At 48.9% G+C, this 22641-nt stretch overlaps 2 protein-coding genes across 2 annotated transcripts in view; one reads left to right on the forward strand and one right to left on the reverse strand.

The window, feature by feature from the left end:
* Window positions 1-7807: 7807 nt before the first annotated feature.
* On the forward strand, window positions 7808-8323 carry LOC139676559 (olfactory receptor 14J1-like; the record flags this gene model as incomplete). The annotated part of the gene is made up of 1 exon (XM_071565644.1): window positions 7808-8323. A coding segment is annotated over exon 1 (516 nt), but the record flags the coding sequence as incomplete, so codon positions are not given.
* Window positions 8324-16366: 8043 nt separating this feature from the next.
* LOC139676600 (zinc finger protein 660-like) overlaps window positions 16367-22641 on the reverse strand; it is a 50776-nt gene continuing 44501 nt past the window's right edge. The window contains exon 4 of the transcript XR_011698673.1: window positions 16367-18359. The gene's annotated coding sequence lies outside the window, so the exon portion shown is untranslated. The remainder of the gene's footprint in view (window positions 18360-22641) is intronic.

The following is a 22641-nucleotide window of genomic DNA, read 5'->3' on the forward strand; positions in this document are numbered from 1 at the left end:
AGAATGTTGGAGGCTTGGTATAGGACTCAGTGGACGAGGGATTTGGATAAGACAAAGATGGTAGAATATTGTGCTGTGGAATGGACAAAATATCCCATCAGAAGAGATGGGATTAGATGGCCTCCCTATGGGTCCTTCGAGTTTTGGCTGTGTCAGCCAAGTGCATAAGAAGTGTGCTTGAGGGGCTGAAGAGATTAAATATGCAGAATGCTGGATTAAAAGTGTTGGAATATTTGCGGTACGAGTGGAAAAGGGAGACCATGAAGGAGAGAAGGGGACAGGACCAAAGAAGAAGGGGACTGGATGGGACCCCTTGGAATATATGGAAAATGGGAATTTGTTTAATCCTCCACCATATAACCCTGGTGCGGAGGGGGGACAGGATTTGGAGGAAGAAGCTCCAAGACCCCCAAGAACATGGAGTGTAACTAGACAGGAACGAGAGAGAGAACAGGACTCAGAACTGTATCCCTTAAGGGAGGTCTCAATGCAAGGAGCCCAAGGGGGAATCGGGTTTGTAAATGCACCCCTGACTAGCTCAGAGGTACAGGAGTTTAAACAAACGATGAAAAAACTGCTGGAAGATCCTGTGGGATTGGCTGAGGATCTGGATCAGTTCTTAGGGCCTAACATATACATGGGAAGAGATGCAGTCTATATTGACCATCCTGCTTACAGGAGAAGAAAGAGAGATGATTAGGCAGGCTGGTGTCAGAGTATGGGACAGGGAGCACCCTGTTGGTGTGGAAGGTCAGAGGGGCGAACATGAGATGCCTTTAGCTCGCCCCCAATGGGACCAGAATACAGTTGAAGGGAGGCGGCACATGTCGGATTATAGGGTATGTATAATAAGGGGGATAAAGGAGGCGGTGCCGAAATTCAGTAACATGACAAAGGCACTTGAGGAGCGACAAAGTAAGGATGGACAAACTGAATGGTTGAACAGGTTGAAAGCTAGTATGCAAAAGTATTCAGGTTGGAAATGGATTCAGCAGCTGGTCAGGAGGTGTTAAAATTATCTTTGTGGCGCGGTCGTGGCCTGACATAAGAAGGAAGCTGGAGAAAATAGAGAACTGGCACGAGAAAGAGTTAAGTGAGTTAATGAAGGAAGCGCAGAAGGTGTATGTGAGGCGTGATGAAGAAAGGTACAAGAATAAGGCTCGAGTTATGATGGCTGTAGTACGTGAGGTGAATAAACAGGAAGGTGCTATGGGTAAGGATGTACTTGAAGATGAGATTGAGAGCAAAAGGTCTATGGGCTTTGAGAAGAAGGGAGGCGAAGACAGGAGAAGTAGGAGAATAACAGATGAAGAAAGAGGTTGGACGGCTGAAGGCAAAAGGCCGGTGCTTCTTTTGCAGAGAGAAAAATCATATTAAGAAAAACTGTCCTAAGATGAGGAAGGAAGCCATGGTCTACCAGGTCCAGGATGAGATTGATGATTAGGGGGGTCAGGGGCTCTATATAATAGGGGCAGGAATACCACAAGAGCCCTTGGTAAATTTGAAGGTTGGACCCCAAAAAGAAGAAATTTTGTTCTTGGTAGATACAGGTGCACAGCGCTCTTGTGTTATAAAGATACCTAAAGGTTTGAAGTTATCCAATGAGAGTGTGTGGGTAACCAGGGCAAAGGGGGAAAGGTTAGAAGTACCATTGTTAGAAGAAGTTGAAATTAGAGGAAACGGAAAACAGGTGATAGGGAATCTATTAGTGGTCTCTAACGCTGGAGTTAATTTGTTGGGGCGAGATTTAATGGGACTGTTAGGAGTTGGAGTTATTCCAGAGGGAGAAGGAGTAGCAGTAAAGTTATTCATGCTAGAAGAAAACTTGGGAATAGACCCTAGGATTTGGGCCGAGTTGGGAGTAAGAGGGAAAATGGATATTAATCCTATTAGAGTGAGTTTGTATACGCAAAGGCCAGTAAAAATCCGACAGTATCCGATACCTCTTGATGGACGGAAGGGTTTGAGTCCTGTTATTCAGGGACTCTTGGAAGATAAACTAATAAAGCCATGCATGTCTCCGTATAATACCTTGATATTACTGGTACGGAAAGCTGATGGGACATATCGGCTTGTGCAGGACTTGAGAGAAGTCAATAACATGGTTAAGACCAGACACCCGGTGGTACCCAACCCCTACACACTGCTGGGGAGAATTCCTGCTGGCAGTAGGTGGTTTTCAGTGTTGGATCTAAAAGATGCTTTTTGGACTTGCCCACTAGAAGAGGGGTCTCGAGATATCTTTGCTTTCTAGTGGGAGTGTCCAGAAACTGGAAGGAAACAGCAGTACCGGTGGACAGTTCTTCCTCAGGAATTTTCTGAAGCACCCAATTTGTTTGGGCAGGCTCTGGAGGAGGTCCTAGTAGGGTTCCAGGCGGAGCACGGAGTGGTAGTGATACAATATGCAGACGACTTGCTGTTGGTAGGAAAAAGTGAAGAAATTGTGAAGAAAGAAACTGTTAGGCTGCTGAATTATCTGGCTGAAAAAGGGTTGAAGGTATCAAGAAAAAAGCTTCAGTTTGTACAGAAAGAAGTTAAATATTTGGGGCACATACTGACAGAAGAGGGAAAGAGGTTGTGTCCAGAAAGGTTGCAAGGGATCTTGGCTATCACAATTCCTAGGAACAAACAAGAGGTTCGGAATTTTCTGGGGTTAATCGGGTTCTGTTGGATGTGGATAGAAAATTTTAGTGAATGGGCTAGATTTATGTATGAGAAATTGGCAGAAGATGTAGGAGAGACAGAAGAAATAATCTTTACGGCAGAAGAGGAGAAACAGTTCGAGGAGCTGAAAAGAACTCTCCTAAAGGCGCCTGTGCTGGCCTTGCCAAATTTGGACAAAGTTTTTGATCTGTTTGTGAATCTGGATGGCGGAGTTGCGAAGGGGATCGTGACGCAAGATCATGGAGGGTCTAGGAGACCAGTGGCCTATTGGTCTAAAATCCTAGATCCGGTGGTAAAGGGGTGGCCGGTTTGTGTACAGGCAGTGGCAGCAGTTGCTGAACTGGTGAAAGAAACCAGGAAATTGACATTTGGGGCAAAGACAATCGTCCACACCCCTCATAATGTGAGGGCTATTCTGAACCAGAAGGCAGGGAGATGGATGACCGATACAAGAATATTAAAATATGGGCCATCGTGATAGAAAAGGATGACCTGCAGCTGGTAAGCAGCAGTGTTGTCAATCCCTCACAAATCCTATACGGGGAGAATGAAAGGGAAATGGAGCAGTTGGAACATGACTGCCTAGAGCTGATAGAGTATCAGACCAAAATTAGGGAAGATTTATTGGAGGAGCTGTTTGGTGAAGGGAAACACCTATTTGTTGATGGATCAGCTTGGGTAATTGAAGGAGAACGAAAGAATGGTTATGCTGTAATAGATGGGGACAGTTTGGAGGTGGTGGAAACAGGAAAGTTGCCCAAAGCCTGGTCAGCCCAGGCATGTGAAATCTATGCATTGATAAGTGCCATCCAAGCTGTTGGTGAAGGGGTAGGAACCATATACACAGATTCCAAGTATGCTTGGGGTGTAGTTCATGTATTTGGGAAAATCTGGAAGGAGAGGGGGATGGTTACAACCCAAGGGAAAGAGGTGGCTCATCGGGAGCTGTTGGAAATGTTGCTAGAAGAAATATACCATCCTGAAGAATTAGCGGTGGTCCACATAAGGGGCCTTCAAGGCAGAAAAATGTGGATCGGAAGGGGAAATGAGGAGGCTGACAGAAGGGCAAAGGAAGCGGCGACCAATGAGGAGGTATCAGAGGTGCCCATAAAGACTCTGGTTGCAGATCTAAACCAAGTTCCTCATGAGGTATTCTCCCAGAAGGAGGAGGAGATATTAAAGAAAATGGGGGCTGAGTGTAACCCAGAAGGGGAATGGAGAATGCAGGATGGCCGGTTGGTGTTGTCGAGTCCCGTGGCCCGGGAGGTGGTGAAAACCATGCACAACGGAACACACTGGGGAGTACAGGCCTTAGTAGATGCATTCTTGAGGGAATTTATATGCCCGGGAATATATACAATAACAAAACAAGTACTTGTGGGTTGTTTAGTGTGCCAAAAAGTTAACAGGCAAGATCAAAGGAGTAGTCAGAAAGGTGGAAGAGGGTTGGCACTGAGGCCCTTCCAAAGCGTTCAGGTAGATTTCACAGACCTGCCCCCACAACAGAGGTGGAAGCATCTACTGGTTATTGTGGACCATTTGACCCGTTGGGTGGAGGCCTACCCCGTGGTGAAAGCAGATGCTAAAACGGTTGCAAAGATATTGGTGGAACAAATAGTTCCATGGTTTGGGCCACCGAAGATTGTGGATTCTGATCAAGGACCGCACTTTGTAGCCAAGTCATTGAGAGCCTTATGTGAAGCTCTGGGAACTAGATGGGAACATCACACTCCCTGGCCCCTCAGAGCTCTGCCAGAGTGGAAAGAATGAATCAAATACTGAAAATACCCTGACTAAACTGATAATGGAAACTGGGTTATCTTGGGTAAAATGCCTCCCTTTGGCATTATTCAGGATTAGAACTGCGCCTCGAAAGGATCTCGGTGTCTCTCCGTATGAGATGCTGTTCGGTGTGCCATACCCTCTGGTGCAGGGACAGATGAGAACGCCCAGCTTAGAACTTGGAGAAAAGTATTTGAAAGAATATGTCCAGGTGATATCAACCAGACTGGAAAAGTTACAGGAACAAGGTCTGTTGCCTCAGACTGTGCGGGTGGAGGGTAAGGTGCACAGAGTGAAACCAGGTGACTGGGTATTGATAAAAGCATGGGAGAAAAAACCTTTGAAGCCCAGGTGGGAGGGTCCCTATGAGGTATTGTTAACAACTGAAACAGCAATAAGGACCAAGGAGAAGGGATGGACTCATCATACTAGAGTTAAAGGTCCGGTAAACCCCACAGTGAATAAAACTGAAGACTAACCAGAATTCTGTAGTTGACAGGTGACAAAGCAAAGGAGTGGGACAAGAGATCTCGACTGAATAGCAACGTGGAAAGATTGCGATGCAAAGGTAAAAAGGTATCCACTACCCCGGAAAACATACTTAATTCGGCCACGAGGAAGGAGGGCAAGACCGGATTGACCTCTTCCCCTTGCCACAAGAAGATACCCGAACCTGGTGTTGGAGGCAACCCAATAGCCATGGTAGGTGGAAGGGAATGTCATACCGGACCTCCTTTGAAACTCTTAGTATCATCAGTGTTATTAGCTGGAATCTTCCGAGTGACCGTAGGAAAATGTCACCGGTGTTATTATTATAAAGGCGGGGTAGTGAAAACCTTTAAATCCCACACCCCCATATAAGCTGGTCTTGTTATGATCAACACTTGAAGGCTGGGTGTGAGGAGAGAATGTTCAATATAGGATGGCTGGAAATCTGGAGCCTAAACCTGGTGACGAGCCCGAATTGGAATGTCCACAGAATGAAGAATAGTTCTGCTGGTTCACTTACCAGAACAGTGAAGTAGAAGAAACAAAAGACAAAGTCAGGTATAGGACAGCCTGGTGGAAAGGTTGGAATTATTGTTCTCTGTGTTAGTACTGGATTAATATATCTCCCCTGTTTGATCCCTTAGTTTATGAGATTCATTCTATCAGTTTGTTCAAAGCACACAGGTGGCCACGATGGCCGAAAGCTCAGCAGAATTCCAGGTCTGGAAATCCTGAAGGCAGAGACTGGTCAACCAAAAGGAAAGAAAAGAGCAGAGAAGCTTCTCAAAGTGTGGGAAGATGAGAGGCAGAAGTGTGAAAATGAAGTTTAATACTCTGAGACCCACAACGAACCCAAGGATGAAAAGAAAAAGGGGGGATTTGTGAGAAATAAAAAGAAAGGGTTCGTTGTGGGAGGTGTGGAAGGAAGGGGTTTTGGTTGATTTGAACACTTGAATTAAAAGGTTCTGTGTTAATTGCTTTTTGGAAAAGTGGAATGGCCCTTTAAGGGGGGATTTCTCCACATGCAGGTCAGACAGGAGAATTTGGCGGGCAGTCTGTGAGGCAGCAGCCTCAGCAAGGGGGGCTGTTGTCAGGGCCTGCGGACGGTGGTAGGGCCTGATAGGGCGACTGGATGGGCCAATCAGCGTTGATGGCGCAGCAAGAAATTGCCCAAAGAAGGCAGTGAAGAAGTGATGGAGTAACCTCGAATCAGCGTGCACGGGACCATACATGGACTACGGAGGGATGGACTCCTGGAGGGGAGGGAAGAGGGCGTGGCATGAAGGAAATAAATGGGGGTGACCTCCCCCTCCCCGGGGTGCTCCCTGGCGACTTCGCTGTGGCGAGGCACCCTGTGCGCGCAGTTTGGCCATTAAACACTATTTTGCTTTGCTCCTTCAACTCGTCTCTAAAAATTCTTCGAGCCGAGATTTTTCTCACACTCAACTTGCCCATGTTGCTGGGGTTGTTTCCTCCTTCACTGGGAATGGGAGTTCAAGCTACAGAGTCAATCACTGATCCTGTGATCCCCCTCAGGCACGTGCGTCCCGGGGAATGAGACATTCCAATTTTCCTCTGACCTGTGGGGCTGTCAGTAGTGAATTTTGTGTGCCTGGAGAATGAGGTGTGTTTCCCAGAATCAAACCCCATTGTCAGGACACTTGGCTCTTCTCTGAGATGTCCTTCCAAGCTGGGAGCCGCTCTCAAGAATGCAAATCATCTTCATAGCACAATTGTGTTATCTGAAATCCCCAGTGCAAAGGGGCAAAGATGCTGTGCCCATCCCAGGAAATGCTGTTGGGTTGGTGAGATGAGCCATGTGTGTCCTTGAGACCTTGAGCCAGGCTGAGACATTGAGTGGTCTGTGATGGAATTCTCTGCTCTCAACAGTGTCTAGTGGAATTTCAGACAAAAATGGGAGTGTGATCACTCTCTGTCTGAGGAAGGTCCAAGTCCAGGGCAGCTGGAAGAAGGCAGAGGGACAGAGCAACTCCCCTCTTCACTAAGCCACAGACAATCATCCTGTTCGGGAAGCCCTGCTCTGTTCTCCCTGAGGGCAGCACAAATGCTGAGGGATTCTGACATCCAAGAACACTCCACAGGGAAGATGAGGGGAGTCAGAAACAAAACACCCAAACCTCTGCAACTGTCTTCTGGAATCCTGAAATCTTCTCAAAACTGGGAGTGCAGGTACCCATGAGAACTTTTGCTTCAGGAGCAGTTTCTCTGACACAGCTGAACACCAGGATGGGCCCTGCCCCCATCATGGCCATGACCCCACTGGAGCAGAGCAGGGCTGACCCTCACAGCCAGTGGGCAGAGGGGCTGCTCCTCATGGGAAATGTAGTGAGCACCAAGCAGGGCTCCAAGCCATGGATATGAAGCAAAGTTTCCTGAAAAAGGAAAAGTAGGGAGCGTGAGCAGAAGGGAAAGTGGTATTGGGATATGGCTGTGATTATTCTCAGAAATATCTGATTTGTCACTGTTATTTCCTCCTTGAACAGTGCCCCAACTCCAGAAGCAGCAAATGCCCAACAGCAGCTCCATCAGCCACTTCCTCCTCCTGCCATTGGCAGACACACGGCAGCTGCAGCTCCTGCACTTGTGGCTCTTCCTGGGCATCTCCCTGGCTGCCCTCCTGGGCAACGACCTCATCATCAGCGCCGTAGCCTGCGACCACCACCTGCACACCCCCATGCACTTCTTCCTGCTCAACCTGTCCCTCACAGACCTGGGCTGCATCTGCACCACTGTCCCCAAAGCCATGCACAACTCCCTCTGGGACACCACAACCATCTCCTACATGGGATGTGCTGCACAGGTCTTTTTTGTCTCCTTTTTCATGTCAGCCGACTTTTCCTTCCTCACCATCATGTGCTACGACCGCTACGTTGCCATCTGCAAACCCCTGCACTACGGGACCCTCCTGGGCAGCAGAGCTTGTGCCCACATGGCAGCAGCTGCCTGGGCCAGTGGCTTTCTCAATGCTCTGCTGCTCACAGCCAATACATTTTCCCTGCCCCTGTGCCAGGGAAATGCCCTGGGCCAGTTCTTCTGTGAAATCCCTCAGATCCTCAAGCTCTCCTGCTCACACTCCTACCTCGGGGAAGTTGGGCTTCTTGTGGCTAGTTTTTTTTTATTTATGGGATGTTTCATTTTCATAGTTTTCTCCTATGTGCAGATCTTCAGGGCTGTGCTGAGGATCCCCTCTGAGCAGGGATGGCACAAAGCCTTTTCCACGTGCCTCCCTCACCTGGCCGTGGTCTCCCTGTTTCTCAGCACTGGCACATTTTCTTACCTGGAGCCTCCCTCCATCTCATCCCCATCCCTGGATCTGGCCCTGTCAGTTCTGTACTCGGTGGTGCCTCCAACACTGAACCCCCTCATCTACAGCCTGAGGAACCAGGAGCTCAAGGATGCCCTGAGGAAAATGATGACTGGATGCTTTTCAGCACCAAGAACCTGCCAGTTTTCTTCTGTACAGTGTTCACAATAAAACTCATGACAGGCTCAGCTTGCCTTCCCAGGTTTTCCTTGGTGGTCAGTGGGTTCTTTTTGTCATAATGTTGTGCTCAATTAAATTATTTTATTCATCATCTCATCTAATTAATTTTTTATTTTCATTAATTTTACTCTTTTAAATCTGTACTTGAGTAATTATGCTATCTCTATTTTTAAACAAACTCTCTTGCAATAGCCCTGCCTAGCTGGTTAGGGGTTTTTGATTTGAGACTTTCAGGGACCTACTGTACAGTTCCATGTGTGCAGAGAAGGGCAAAAGAGTCCCAGCACAGCAGCACTGCCAGGGAGCACCAGCACTGGGCCTTTGCTGACCTGCTCTCTTTCCACTTGGACACTCTCCTGCAGAGCCCCTGGGCTGGACTAAGGCCTTGGTCCTCTGCCAGCTGGGACACAGACCTGCTGCATGTCCATCCTGGGCTCACAGGCAGGGACAGGCCATGGGCACTGCTGGGACACAGCTGGGCTCCACAACAGCAGCTCCATCAGGAAAGGGTTCTCCTTAGCTCAAGACATGCAGTCTTAGGGCTTTTTGCAAAGTCACTCTCAAGAACATGCCAAGGAATAGACTCTATAGAGGCTCCTTGTTTGCTTGTTCTCCAGGGGCTCTAAATCTGCGTGTGAACCAGCAAACAGAGCCCTGTAACTGCAGGGGCTACAGCAGGAAACAGGGAAAATGACCTGGTGAGTGTTCTGTTACACTCAGTGAACACACTACTGCTACCCATGACAACAATAGCAGTAATAAAAGCTGGAACTATAAAAATAAACCCCACAAGAAGCATATGTGATGCACAACACCATTGATCCATTGCTCACCACTCTGTGCCCAGTGCCCAGTGCCCAGCCCAGCCCAGACACAGATCAGCCCTTCCTGACCAACTCCCCATTAACACCCTGAGCACGGCCTTCCATCAAAGGGACCATCCCTTGGGCCTGTTGGGCTCAGCTGTCCTAGCCCTGCTCCCTCCCAGTCCTGTGACCCTCAGGAGATCATTGGAGGCCATGATTGCACAAACCTCTCACAGATTCCAAGTCAAAACCCAAACCCAAAGTACCTTGAAAAACCTGCAGCCCGTTGAAGCTTTAAGGAGCCCCTAAAGGGCCACTCCTGACAAAGCCTCCACAGGGACTCACCCCAGCAGATCCTTGGAGGCCACGACTGCAGGGAGGCAAAGGGTCTGGGCAGCAGCTCAGGTGCTGAGCAAAGCCTGGCTTGGCTGGAGGCAGCAGAAAGGCCCAGCCCTGAACCCCAGTCTGGGGAAGGACAATCCTGTCCCTTATGCCTTGTTTAGGGCTCTACCAGGGTCACTGGCATGGGGAGGTTAAAGTAAACAATTTTTGACAGAGAGAAAGGACTTCACACAACAAGCTTATGAAGTTTATAGTAAAGACATTTTATTACACATAGCACACGGTTTATATCGGGTTAGGACTACAACTTATTGGCTAAAAAGAGTTACACATCCCCACACTAGAAACTTTAATTGGTTAAACCCCATATCTCACAAGTCCCATGTTTATATTATTTAATCCTGGCTGCTTTGATGCACCTGCAGAGTTCTGTGAGAACCTACTGTGTGAATTCTTGGGAAGTATCCTCCTCCCTAACAGCCAGTAGCAGCTGAGCTCCTTGCTGCTTCTTAGCTGATAGCTAAGTGTCACAGGGCCTGTGCAGGCTGGCCTCAGTCCCACAGGATTGTATAGATCTTAATTCCTCGCTTGTGATTTTACTGTACAAACAGGGGGTGATGCTGAGGGAAGAACAAGGGGTGAAAGTGCCCAACCTTCCTGGGGCCGTGCCAGGAGGGCACAAGGCCCCAGAGCCTCAGCACAACAGGTCTGCTCACAGATCCTGGGGGCACAGACGATGCTGTGCTCGAGGGGACAAGGAGTTGAGATCTCTTGCACTTCTGTCCCAGTCACTTGATGTCCCTCTGTGAAGGAACAAACCACCTCTCACAGGTGGGTGAAAAACCAGTGCTGGGAATGGTCATTTGGAGGGGCTGGTCTGTGATGAGTGTCCCAGGATTCCTTTGGTCCCATCAGGCTCTAAAGTCCCTCAATGGGCTCCTTGATTCCAGGACATTCTGCAGTGTCCATGGTCCTGTCCTAGTTCAGCAGGTGGGACCAGCTAACCCTGTGTGGGGGTGATCAAAGCTGTGTATTCTACCCCCTCTATTCATTCCCCAAGGTCAATGGGCCATTAGCAGCAGCTGCCCAGGGAGCCATTATCACCTTCACACCCAGCCTGAGGGGGGGCGGAGCTGCTCATGGGCCATCAACAGTTCAACACCCCCTGGCTCCCAGAGTTAATCACCCATTGTGTGAGTCCCCGCCCTAGAGAGGGACTGGGTGCTCCCTGAGGGTACATAAGTGGTGGGTAAGACCTCGGGAACCATTCATTGGATCCAGAGGACCAGCAGGACCTCGACAGGAGGAGATCAGCCCTCTTGACTAGACTGCAGCCATCGCCTGCAAAAACAGGTTTCTCACTTCTTTTGGCTTTGGACTCGGGGGGAACCAGGCGTGTCTCAGCACAAGGGCCAACAAACCCCTTTGGGTTTGTGCCCCAGGACACTGGGTTATACTGCTGGGTTTTGTGAGTTGAAAGCAATTTCTCTTTGTGTCAGTGTAAGTATTGTAATATTATTATTAAATTTTAGCCTCTGATTTATAATCTCTCTCGTGAGTTTATTTCCTCTGCTGGTTCACCTTTAAACCGGCACAGGTCCCTTCTTGCTTGCAAAGGTTGTGCCATGTCACAGTGTCCTTTTGGTTCCAGGAGGTTCTTGGGTGTCACAGTGTCCCTTTTGTTCCAGGAGGTTCTTGGGTGTCACAGTGTCCCTTTTGTTCCAGGAGGTTCTGTGGTGTCACAATGTCCCTTTGGTTCCAGGAGGTTCCACACTCTCCTTGCTGGAACACACCTGGTTTGATGTTGCCCCACCTGCAGAGCTGCCTCCAGCTCTGGGGTCCCAGCACAGCAAGAACATGGAGCTGTTGGAGCGAGTCCAGAGGAGACCACCAAGATGATCAGAGGGATGGAGCAGCTCTGCCATGAGGGAAGGCTGAGAGAATTGGGATTGTTCAGCCTGGAGAAGAGAAGGCTCTAGAGTGACCTAATTGTGACCTTCCACTGCCTGAAGGGAGCCAACAAGATTGAGAGAGACTGTTTACAAGGGCCTGGAGTGACAGGACAACAGACAATGGCTTGATAGAGGGAAGGGTTAGATGAGATATTAGGAAGAAAATCTTTACTGGGAAAGTGCTGGGGCCCTGGCACAGGTTGCTGAGAGAAGTTCTGGCTGCCCCACTGCTGGAAGTTTTTCAAGGCCAGGTTGGATGATAAATCTGTTCTAGTAGAAGGTGTCCCCACCCATGGCAGGGGATTGGATTTAGATGATCTTTAAGGTCCTTTCCAATTCAAATCATTCTATAATTCTGTGACTGGTGAGTGATGTGGTGGGCAGGGCAATCTTGGGCACAACGAATATGAAATAATGGAATTTTCCATTCTGAGTGAAGGAAGAGGCAGCAGAACTGACAGCTTGGACTGATAGTAGGGAGACTTTGCGCTGTTGAAGAGATTGATTGAAGGAGTGTCTTGGGGGTCAGCCTTGAAGCAAAAAGCATTCTCATGGCCAGGCTTTGTGAATGAAGATTTGGGAAGGGCACTACTCATGCTCTCTGCAAGCTGCTGGTGGCTAAAAAGGCCGATATGAGATAGGCAAGTCCGGTCACAAAAGGCACAGCAGAACGTCTCTTTAGGTGATATTGACGAGGAACGGTTCTGTCTGCGTTGTCTTTTCTCCTCCAGACTGACTGTGCTGTGTTCTCAAAGGAAGCAGCAGCGTCGTGAATGGTGTGTCTCCATGAATCCCGACTGGAGGCCAGAGTGGACCATTGGGGCAGTCAATATGGCCAAGGCTGAGCTGTTGTTTCAGGCAGCCCTTGTATCTCCTCTTCGGGGCTCCTCTCTTGCGGCAGCCGGTGGCGAGTTCACCATAGAGCACAGTCTCTGGGAGGCAGTGGGTGATCCTCCATCCTGGAGACGTGCCCTGCCCAGCACAGCTGCGTTCTCAGCAGCATGGCCTCCATACTGGTGACCCTGCCTGTTCAAGAACAGACACATTGGGCACGTAATCAGACCAGGGGATGTTTAGGATTGAATGGAGGCAGCGCTGATGGAAGCGTTCGAGAAGCCGCAGGTGGTGGCGGTAGATGACCCATGATTCAGACCTATAGAAAAGAGTACACAGTACAATGGCTCTGTAGACACTAATCTTTGTACTTTTCTTCAGGTGTTTATTGGACCAGACTCTTTTATGGAGTTTTCTAAACGCTCTGTATGCCTTTGCTGGCCTGTTGTCTATCTCTTTGTCAATCTTACTGTCCGAGGAAATGATACTTCCCAGACAGGTGAACTGCTGCACTGACTTAAGCTCTGAATTGCCTATGATGATGTGAGGATGATGGAAGACTTCTTGAGGTGCAGGTTGGTAGAGAACTTCCGTCTTCTTCAGGCTGACTTCCAGCCCAAAAAGCTCAGCAGCCTCTGCAAAGCAGGATGTGAAGTGCTGCAGAGCTGCTTCTGTGTGAGCAACGAGGGGCGGCATCGTCAGCAAAAAGCAGCTCACGGACAAGGTGATTCAGGGTCTTGGTGTGGGCCTTCAGTCGCCTTAGGTTGAATCGGCTTCCATCGGTACGATATCAGATGGAGATGCCGTTTTCTTCATCGAGCTCTGCTGTGGCTCTTTGGAGCATCACGCTGAAGAAGATTGTGAATAGAGTTGATGCAAGAACACAACCTTGTTTCACACCATTGGTTATTGGAAAGGGCTCAGAGAGTGCATTGCCATATCTGACTTGTCCACGCTGATCCTCATGTAGCAGGATGATCATTTTGAGGAACTTGGGGGGGCATCCTAAACGTTCCAAGATCTGCCACAGACCTTTTCTGCTCACAGTGTCGAAAGCTTTGGTGAGGTCAACGAAGGTTACATAGAGACCTTTGTTCTGTTCCCTACACTTCTCGTGCAGTTGTCTGAGGAGAAATACCATGTCTGTGGTGCTCCTATTGGCTCTGAAACCACACTGGCTTTCAGGTAGAAGATCTTCTGCCATAGTGGGTACTAATCTGTTCAGAAGTGTTCTTGCAAGGATTTTACCAGCAATGGAGAGCAAAATAATACCTCGGTAACTAGAGCAGTCTGATTTTTCTCCTTTCTTCTTGTACAGGGTGATGAGGACTGCATCACGGAGATCTGGTGGTAGTTCCCCTTGTTCCCAGCAATGCACAACAAGCTCGTGAAATTTGGCATGGAGTGCTTGACCTCTATGCTTCCAGATTTTGGGTGGAGTTCTATCAACCCCAGCTGCCTTGCCAGTTTTCACCTGTTATTTGGCCTTGAGTATCTCTCCCATAGTAGGGGCTGCATCCAATTCATGTTTCACCAGTTGTTGTGTAATGTGCTGAATTGCTGAGCCTTGGACTACACGGTTGGCACTGAAGAGAGTCTGAAAATGTTCAGGATGGAGGTTTTATCACTGAGAAGCATTTGGCCATCCGCACTGATTAGGGGGCTTTGAACCTGGTGTCTGGGTCCATACACTGCTTTCAGGGCCTCATAGAATCCTCTGTGGTCACCCAAATCTGCACATAGTTGTGTCTTTTCTGCTAGGTTGAGCCACCATTTGTTCTGGATGTCTCGAAGTTTCTGTTGGAGCTCACTGCATGCAAGACAAAAGGCGGCTTTTCTTACATGACAAGATGGCTGAGCAAGGTGTGCTTGGTAAGCAGTTATCTTCTTTTTCAACAATTCCTGGATCTCTTGATTGTTTTCATCAAACCAGTCTTTGTTTTTCTTGGAGGAGAACCCTAGGGACTCTTCAGAGGTCTGCAGGATGCAACTTTTAATATGTTGCCAAAGCGCTTCAGGAGAGGGATCTATGGGATTATCTTTAAGTTTAGTTTGAAGGTTTCCCTGGAAGCTGTCTCTCACTGTGGCTGTTTGAAGATTGTTAACTTGGAGCCTCCTCCTTGGAATGCCGCCTCTCTTAGGTTTGGGCTTGAAGTGGAGGTTAAGTTTGCAGCGCACAAGGCGGTGGTCTGTTTGACATTCTGCACTCGGCATCACTCGGATATGATGACATCACTGACATTTCTCTGCTGTACTAAGGCACAGTGAATGAGGTGCCAGTGCCTGGATCGAGGATGCATCCAGGTTGTCTTCAGGCTGTCTTATTGTTGAGGTTCATCTGCCACGGTCTAGTGAGCTTGGACAATGACAGTGAATACCTTAGGAGTAAAGGGTGGGGCCAGTTCTGCGCACGCTGTGCCTCACCTAAAAAATCCATCGTGCAGGCTTGAAGGGTTCACCCACATTGCAAAGCCCTGTAGCGACAGGCGAGGGTCGAAAACGGCAGGTGATAGGAAGCAGCTGGAAGTTGCAGCCCCAACCCTGCATGCAGGCGGTTCAGGTTATTGGTCATTCGAGACTTAACCCTGGAGATGACAGTCTCTTGAGGCAGCACCCTGAATGACCAAGCAGCCTTTTCTAGGGACAGCACTGCTTGCTCCACACAGAGAGGGGCCTAGAAAAGGTGGCCTAAACAAAGCTGATCTCCACACCCGGTTGGAGAACCGCGGCCAACCAGCATCTTCCATGCAGTCAGACAAAAACAAAGAGATTTCAAAGGCACACACCTGCCTGCAAAGGTGTGCTCAAACTTACACTCGCATATATCACATAAAGAGACGTTCTGCTGTGCCTTTTGTGACCGGGCCTGCCTATCCCATATCGGCCTTTTTAGCCACCAGCAGCTTGCAGCAAGCGTGGGTAGTGCCCTTCCCAAATCTTCATTCGCGAAGCCTGACCATGATGATGACAATCTTTCTGTTGAAAGACAGTGTTGGTGATGGTGAGCTGCTGTTCTGCACAAAACTCTAGCAGGAGGCGTCCATTGTCGTTGCAGTTTCCAACGCCATGCTTGCCCAGGACTCCTTTCCAGGCTTCAGAATTCTTACCTACGCTGGCACTGAATTCACCAAGGATTATGATCTTATCATCTGCAGGAACATTTTGGGTGAGGCGGCGCAGGTCGGTGTAGAATTTGTCTTTTTCCGCTGGGTCAGCTTAAAGAGTTGGAGCATATGTGCTAAAAAGAACAACATGTTGCTTGTTGTGTAGTGGGAGGTATAAGGACATAATGCGATGGGAATGACCTGTCGGCAAATTTTCAAGTTTGGAGGCAATAGAGTTTTTAATCATGAAGCCAACTTCTGAAAGGTGTCTTTTGGTTTTGGGTTTGCCTGACCAGTAGAGTGTGTAGCCAGCACCATGTTCTTTGAGGCTGCCCCTTCCTTGTGAAGACGAACTTCACTGAGAGCAGCAATGTCCATGTTGAGCTGTGACAGTTTGTGGGCAATTAGAGCAGGATGATGCTCAGGACATCCACTATCCCCAGTATCAAGCATGGTTCTGCTATTCCAACATGTGAGTGTCAATTTGAGCACACCTTTGCAGGCAGGTGTATGCCTTTGAAATCTCTTGGTTTTTGTCTGACCGCATGGAAGATGCCGGTTGGCCGCGGTTCTCCAACCGGGTGTGGAGATGAGCTTTGTTTAGGCCACCTTTTCTAGGCCCCTCTCCGTGTGGAGCAAGCAGTGCTGTCCTTAGAAAAGGCTGCTTGGTCATTCAGGATGCTGCCGCAAGAGACTGTCATCTCTGGGGTCAGTCTCTAATGACCAATATCCTGAACCGCCTGCATGCAGGGTTGGGTCTGCAGCTTCCAGCGCTTCCTCACCTGCCCTTTCAACCCTTGCCTGTCGCTACAGGGCTTTGTAATGTGGGTGAACCCTTCGAGCCTGCACAATGGATTTTTTAGGTGAGGCACAGCGTGCGCAGAACTGGCCCCACCCTTTACTCCCAAGGTTCATCTGCCAGGGCCGAGCGAGCTTGGATGGTGACAGCAAATACCTCAGGACGTAGGTTTGGTTAGAGTATCCTTCTCTTAAATGGATGGCCTTACAGGGCTAAGCGAGCTCCATCAGCCCAGGTTTGGGGTTGGAGTTGTCCTTCTCCTAGGATGGTTGCCAGAGGGCTGGCGAGCCCATCCTGCCCATGGACACACTTTGTCTGACCCTTCAGCTGAGACCTGTCTGGCATGGGAGACCCTACCGGAGGCACAAACCACCGCCAGCACAGCACCCAACCTCATGAAGGCACGCAAGCTTCTCCCCTGCGACAAGGGGGTGTCCCCGGAGAAGATTGACAAATATAGAATTATAACAAATTAATAACAACAAAGCAACAAATTAAAAATAACAAATTAGAGTACAATAACAGGAACAATAACATGAAACAACAATAACAAATTAATAGATGTTTAATAAATCTCTCTTATAGTTTGTGGAGCTTCTGACTTTCTTCCCTCCTTCCAAGGACAAGCATTTAGGAATTGCAGGTTCTCCCTTTCCCTTAATCCCCTCACATTCCCTGTGCCTCTGGCTGATCCAGGCAGTCCCAGCTGCTGCCACAAAGCTCCCAGATCCCAATTGGAAGGAGATCCCCTCCCACATTCCCAGCTGTGCCTGGTAATGCCAATAAAACAGCAGTGACTCCAAAGTGTGGCTGCTCCAAGTGATGACAATTTGTGCCCCAGTGCCAATTCCCACCAGGACACATGGAAACCACTTGTTCCCAAACTGCCCTCGGGGATCTGACCCGTTTCTCTGTTTGCCCCCCCGGGCTGTGCCTTTGAGCCCTGTCAGCTCCTGCAGGTTGGAGCTTTCCCAAAGCCTGTCAGCCCTTGCTGGTGTTGCTGTTCCTGCAAACTCACAGGGAAAGTCTGTGCGCCAAAGGGATGCTTCCAGCAGGATTCCAGAGTGTAATATTCCCACAGAATATCTTCCCCACATTTACAGCTCCCCTGCTATTCAAGGGCTCTTTGTTTTACACTGCCCTTCTATTGGTCATGGCTCAGAGCTCTTCAGGTTTAGTGACCCCCTTTGCAATGCCCTGAGAAATGGAGGTCACTGCTCTTTTCTGCTTCCTTTGGCTGAACATCTTGATTTCCTTCTTCTGAAGGACCCGCATATCTCCCAGTTTCCAATAGGCAGCAGCACTTGTCAGGCGTGGCAGGACCTTCCAAAACAGACTGTGGCACTTGATTGTGCTCGCCCTGGGACAGCAGCTCAAGGCTTCTGGGCAGGCAACTCCACAGCAATGATCTCCCTGCTCCAGAGAGATGATTATCCTCTGCTAAACGTCACATATGCAGAGACTGCAGCCATTTGACTTTCTGCATTTGCCCCTCATTCTGGAGGACTTATTGATTCTACTGTGGTGCTTCCTGTTGCTTAATAAGGAGGTTTGCAAGTTCTGGGAACTGGATGGTGGTTTTTCCAGCTCCCAGCAAAAGAATTTTTCAACCTATTAACAGTACATGGAATAAAAACTACAATGATTTCAGAAATTGGGTGCAGAGGCCCTGGCTGTGCTGAAAGACTGCAGATCGAACAACAACTCAAGTGGTGGTCGCCTAGGACCACGTGATGAGGGAGTCGCCCCTAGACAACAAACTTAGGGAAAAACAAGATACAAGTCTGGGACAGCCCCCTGGGATGGTTCCTGCCCTTTCCTCGATCAGGATTGGATTCTGTATATGGACAGCAGCCTGTGACCTATGAGATGGCTTGCAGAGACGCATGACACACACGGGGCATGGTTTTCGGGGTTAAATGTGTTGCGTACTTAGAATAAAGTTGGATTTTGCTTTTGACATCGTATTGGTGTGTGCAAGTCTCTCTGATGGTCTGCGGCATAATGGTGACCCCGACGTGATGCTTGGGGGCGATAGATGCTGGCTGTAGATGAACCAGGATCCTGTGAAGCAGCTGTAAGCTGAAACACCAAAGAAAGCGTGTTTGTGGCCACGGATAGGACTGACTGATGAGTCACAGGAAAAACAAAACAGGATGGGAAACGCTGTATTAGCGGTAGAGCATACTGTGCTTGACAGCTTTATAAGGCTAGCTTATATTACTGAGCAGGAAATAAGGCAGCATTAGAGCAACTGTTACTCTGGTGCCAGAGCCGAAGGCATCCTACCGATGCTGGTCATACATATTGCATGGAAATATGGGACAAAGTTGGTCTAGACCTTTGGGAATCTGTTACCTGGCAAGTGGTCAGCAATGCACTGGAGAAGATGAAGGCGGAAAAAACATAGCCGCTGCCGCAGCCTTGCTAACATCGGACGGGGAATCCTTAGTTTCCTTTCCCATGCCACTGCATGGTCCCGGTCCACTGGATGAACGCGCGCTTTGGAAAGGTTTCCCGGGAAAGAGAGATGGCGACATTGCAGTTACAAGCATGCCAGCCAGACCGTGCCAGACAGTAAATGAACTTTAATTAATTCAGAGCCCAAGACGGGAGAGAACGCGTTATTCCTGATTCGAAACAGCGTGCCGCTCCAGAGCCACGTCACGCACGTGCAAGCTGTGCCGCCCCGAGGCCAGGACTCTGCGCGCTGCGAGAGATGAGACAGAGCCATGCGCCGCACAGTGCGGCTGGCGCCGGGGCCGCGAGAACGAGTGCCGGAGCCACGGGGTAGGAGAAGCAGAGCCTGTGCCGAGCCGCGTGGCTGCAAGAACAAAGAGACTATCTCGTGGTCCGAAAGCCCGCCAAATTAACAACAGGGGGTGGACCCAGTTGTCAATCAGCGCTGACTCCCAGCCCCCGAGTCTCTGCCGCCTTGTGGAGGTGGGGCACAGTCCTCCCCCAGCCGTGGGGAAGCCAAGACTGGAGCAATAGCTCTTAAAGGGACAGGCGATTTAATATCGACACTGAAGTAAAGCAAAGGGAAGCAGAGCCATGCCAACGCTCTGTGGAGAAGCTGTTAGTCTTACTTGTTATGTTTTGCCTTGTTGCTGTTGTTACTAAATGGGGTGCAAATCAAAATGTGTGGGTGATATTTGTTAATATTACAAGTTGACTGTTCCTTTAAAAAGATGAGCTTCTTCCCTAGATTTTTTCAAGATACCTTGCTGGAAGAAAGAGCTCTAATTCTAGCTATTGGCATGATTTGTCTGGTTGCTATGGTAACTGTCAACCAGATAGGAACAGTCCAGTTCAAGTTGGCATGTTGTTAGCCTGTAAAAGTTTGTTAAATAAACACTGTTAGTTTCAGCTAAGTAATAAAAATAGGCTTAAGCAGTTTTAAGTTCATTGTACTGCTAAGCTGCCCAGCGAAGCTGCAGGAGCAAAGACTCCTGTCCTCCCAGCTGCAGAATACTTTCTAGGAGTGTAAAATCATCAGTACTTGCTCTCCTTCAGCGTTAACCATGTTTAGTTGCACATCAACACCTTGTTTACTGTAGTCCCAGGAGTGTCGAGTGACTGAAACTCAAGTCTTTTCTCAGTAAACTCTGCCCTGGCCACGTAGAGTTTGAAAAATGGTCTTGAAAAATTGCACAAAGGGAATTAAAAACCTGCCTATTTGCTAATTTGAAGTCACTCATCATAGACACCTTGCACAAAGACAGTGGTTTGTGTAGTAACGACTGCATGAGAAAACCCACAATAATCCACGTGGAGAAAAGTTTCTTGTTTTGTACAACATTGTTCTAGTTGTAAGTTTGTAACAGTTGCTTTATAAGTGTAAATTCCCAAGCCCTACAGGTTCTGTACATGTATCGGTTTGTGTCAGTTTGCAAATATTACTGTACCCTGTTCAAAAGTCTTGTACCCTAAAGGCTTAGGTCTGTTTAAAAAAAAAAGAGGGGAAGGTAGGGATGTGCAGCCCACAGAATGTATTAATGAAAGCCTGTTGTGTCTTGAATTGGCTAAATCCAAGAGAAACTAGTGATCTTCCAATTTTTTCCCATTTTTCAGAAAATTTGTGCAATTTTTCTACCTTTGACGTTCAGGTTGCAGTGTATCAACCTACCTTGATGTTGATGCATGAATCTCAGTGGTCATAGACTTTGCCATTTTAGGACCTTAACAGTAACAACTTCTCCATTGGATAAGTGGCTAAGGAGCCTAGGCCTTGGAGCTTGGTTGATTTCATTGTTAAAACAAGGTATTAGTGTTGCTTTGTGTTTTGTGTATTATGTTATTTGTGCCCGCTCTGTTTATGAAAAAAAGAGGGGGAGATGCGGAGGCCCTGGCTGTGCTGAAAGACTCGAACAACTCAAGTGGGGGTCGCCTAAGGACCACGTGATGAGGGAGTCGTCCCAGGACAACAACAAACTTAGAGAAAAACAAGATACAAGTCTGGGACAGCCCCCTGGGATGGTTCCTGCCCTTTCCTTGATCAGGATTGGATTCTGTATATGGACAGCAGCCTGTGACCTATGAGATGGCTTGCAGAGGCGCATGACACGCACGGGGCGTGGTTTTCGGGGTTAAATGTGTTGCGTACTTAGAATAAAGTTGGATTTTGCTTTCGACATCATATTGGTGTGTGCAAGTCTCTCTGATGGTCTGCAGCAATTGGGACTCCAGGAGAACTGTTGGTTTATTTCATCAGGGAAAGTATACCAGGAAATAGACTCATAACTTAATATACATAAGTCTAATGAACTACCATAGGTAAGTAAATAAAAACATCATAAAAAGGAAGGTCTTGAGTTATATTAATGGATACATTACAGAAGGGAGCACGATACAATGCTTTGGATGCTCATTTGAATACTATTCCAGAAATGGATTAGAATAGAGCACTAGAATACAATCTTGCCAAGTAATTCTATCCACAGAGGGAAGAAGATTGTTGGGGATCTTGACTTTGCTTTTGGAGGTCTCAGGAGTTCCTAATAAAACAAGTGTCTGAAACTGAGAGCTTTAATAAAGTACCTGTCCATTGCATCCTTGGATCTTCCCAGAGGCTGGTGTGTGGCAGGGGATGGGATTCAGCCACTCAGGGCCAGGTTCTTTGGCCCAGGTGTCTGTGAGGTTGTTTTAGAAATGAGTTCCATTGCTTGATTCCGTTCTTTCAGGGATTCCATGTCAACACAGCATTTCCTCCTCCAGGCCCAGGACAGAGTTCCAGGCAGTGCCATGGGACACAGGGGATGTTTCCAGTCATCCTGGGGTTGTTTCCACCACCACAAGTAAGTGGCACTTGGCGTGGGGGGTTTGGGGCAGTGTGATACAGTCCATCTGCCAGGCCTCCCCTTACTCCTATTTCAGGCATTGTCCTCCATCCTAGAGAGGCTTTACCTGCTGGGCTTGTGTAATTGCAGCACATTTCACATTCATGGATACCCTGGGCAACAGGACCTATGGCTAAGGCCACCCCTCAGTCACAAGCCCATCCCTATGTTCCATCTCTGCCTTGGTAGCCTGGTGCCCTGGGCCCAGGGAGGCAGAAATAATTCCCCCTTGTGCTGCCAATGCCAATGCCCCTTCAATGCCAGCAGCCTGACCCACCTGCTGGTTGTTCTGCTGTTCTTCAGAGGCCTGACTCTTGGGTACAGGAACACCCCCATGACACACCTTCACAGCAGGTGCTCCACCTGGGCACTGATCCCTTTGCCACAAGGCAGCAGTCCAGATGGGTTTGCCCCTGTGCTGCCAGTTCTGCTGCTGCCATTGCTGCACCCACCCCAAAGGGCATTTGCCACCGTCATGAGTGGGAGCAGAGAAGGGATCTGCTGGAGTCCTGATCTCCAATTTCAGGATGAGAAGTCCCAGGGAGCAGCCCCAGAGGTGCAGGGCAGCTGCCTGAGGTGATGCCAGGACAGAGGGAGCTGTGCAGGCCTGGAGGGGCACAGGGGCTGTGCCCCGTGCTGGCTCAGGAGCAGCTGGATGTGCCTCCTGCTGTGCCGGGGGGTGGGTGTGTGTGCCCTGCTGGGCACAGGGAGGAGCAGCTGCAGCTGCCCCTTGTGTCAGGGCTGTGTCTGCCTTTGCTGCTGGACACAGAGAGGCCCAATTGGGCTCCTCTTGTGGTGCCAGGGGTGCCAGGGGTGGGCAGTGCCCTCTGTGCTGCTGCCGAGGACCAGGCAGGGCTGGCTGGTTCTGTATGTGTGACAGTGTGCCCTGGGCCCTGCAGTGTCACAGTGTGCCCTGGGTTCCAGGAGGCCCTGCAGTGTCACAATGTCCCCTGGGTTCCAGGGTTCCTGTGGGTAGAAGGAGGATATTGAGCCATTTGAGAGTGTCCAAGGAGTGCAACGAAGAT

The sequence above is a fragment of the Pithys albifrons genome, chromosome 10, assembly GCF_047495875.1.
Source record: "Pithys albifrons albifrons isolate INPA30051 chromosome 10, PitAlb_v1, whole genome shotgun sequence".
In the NCBI taxonomy this organism is placed as follows: domain Eukaryota; kingdom Metazoa; phylum Chordata; class Aves; order Passeriformes; family Thamnophilidae; genus Pithys; species Pithys albifrons.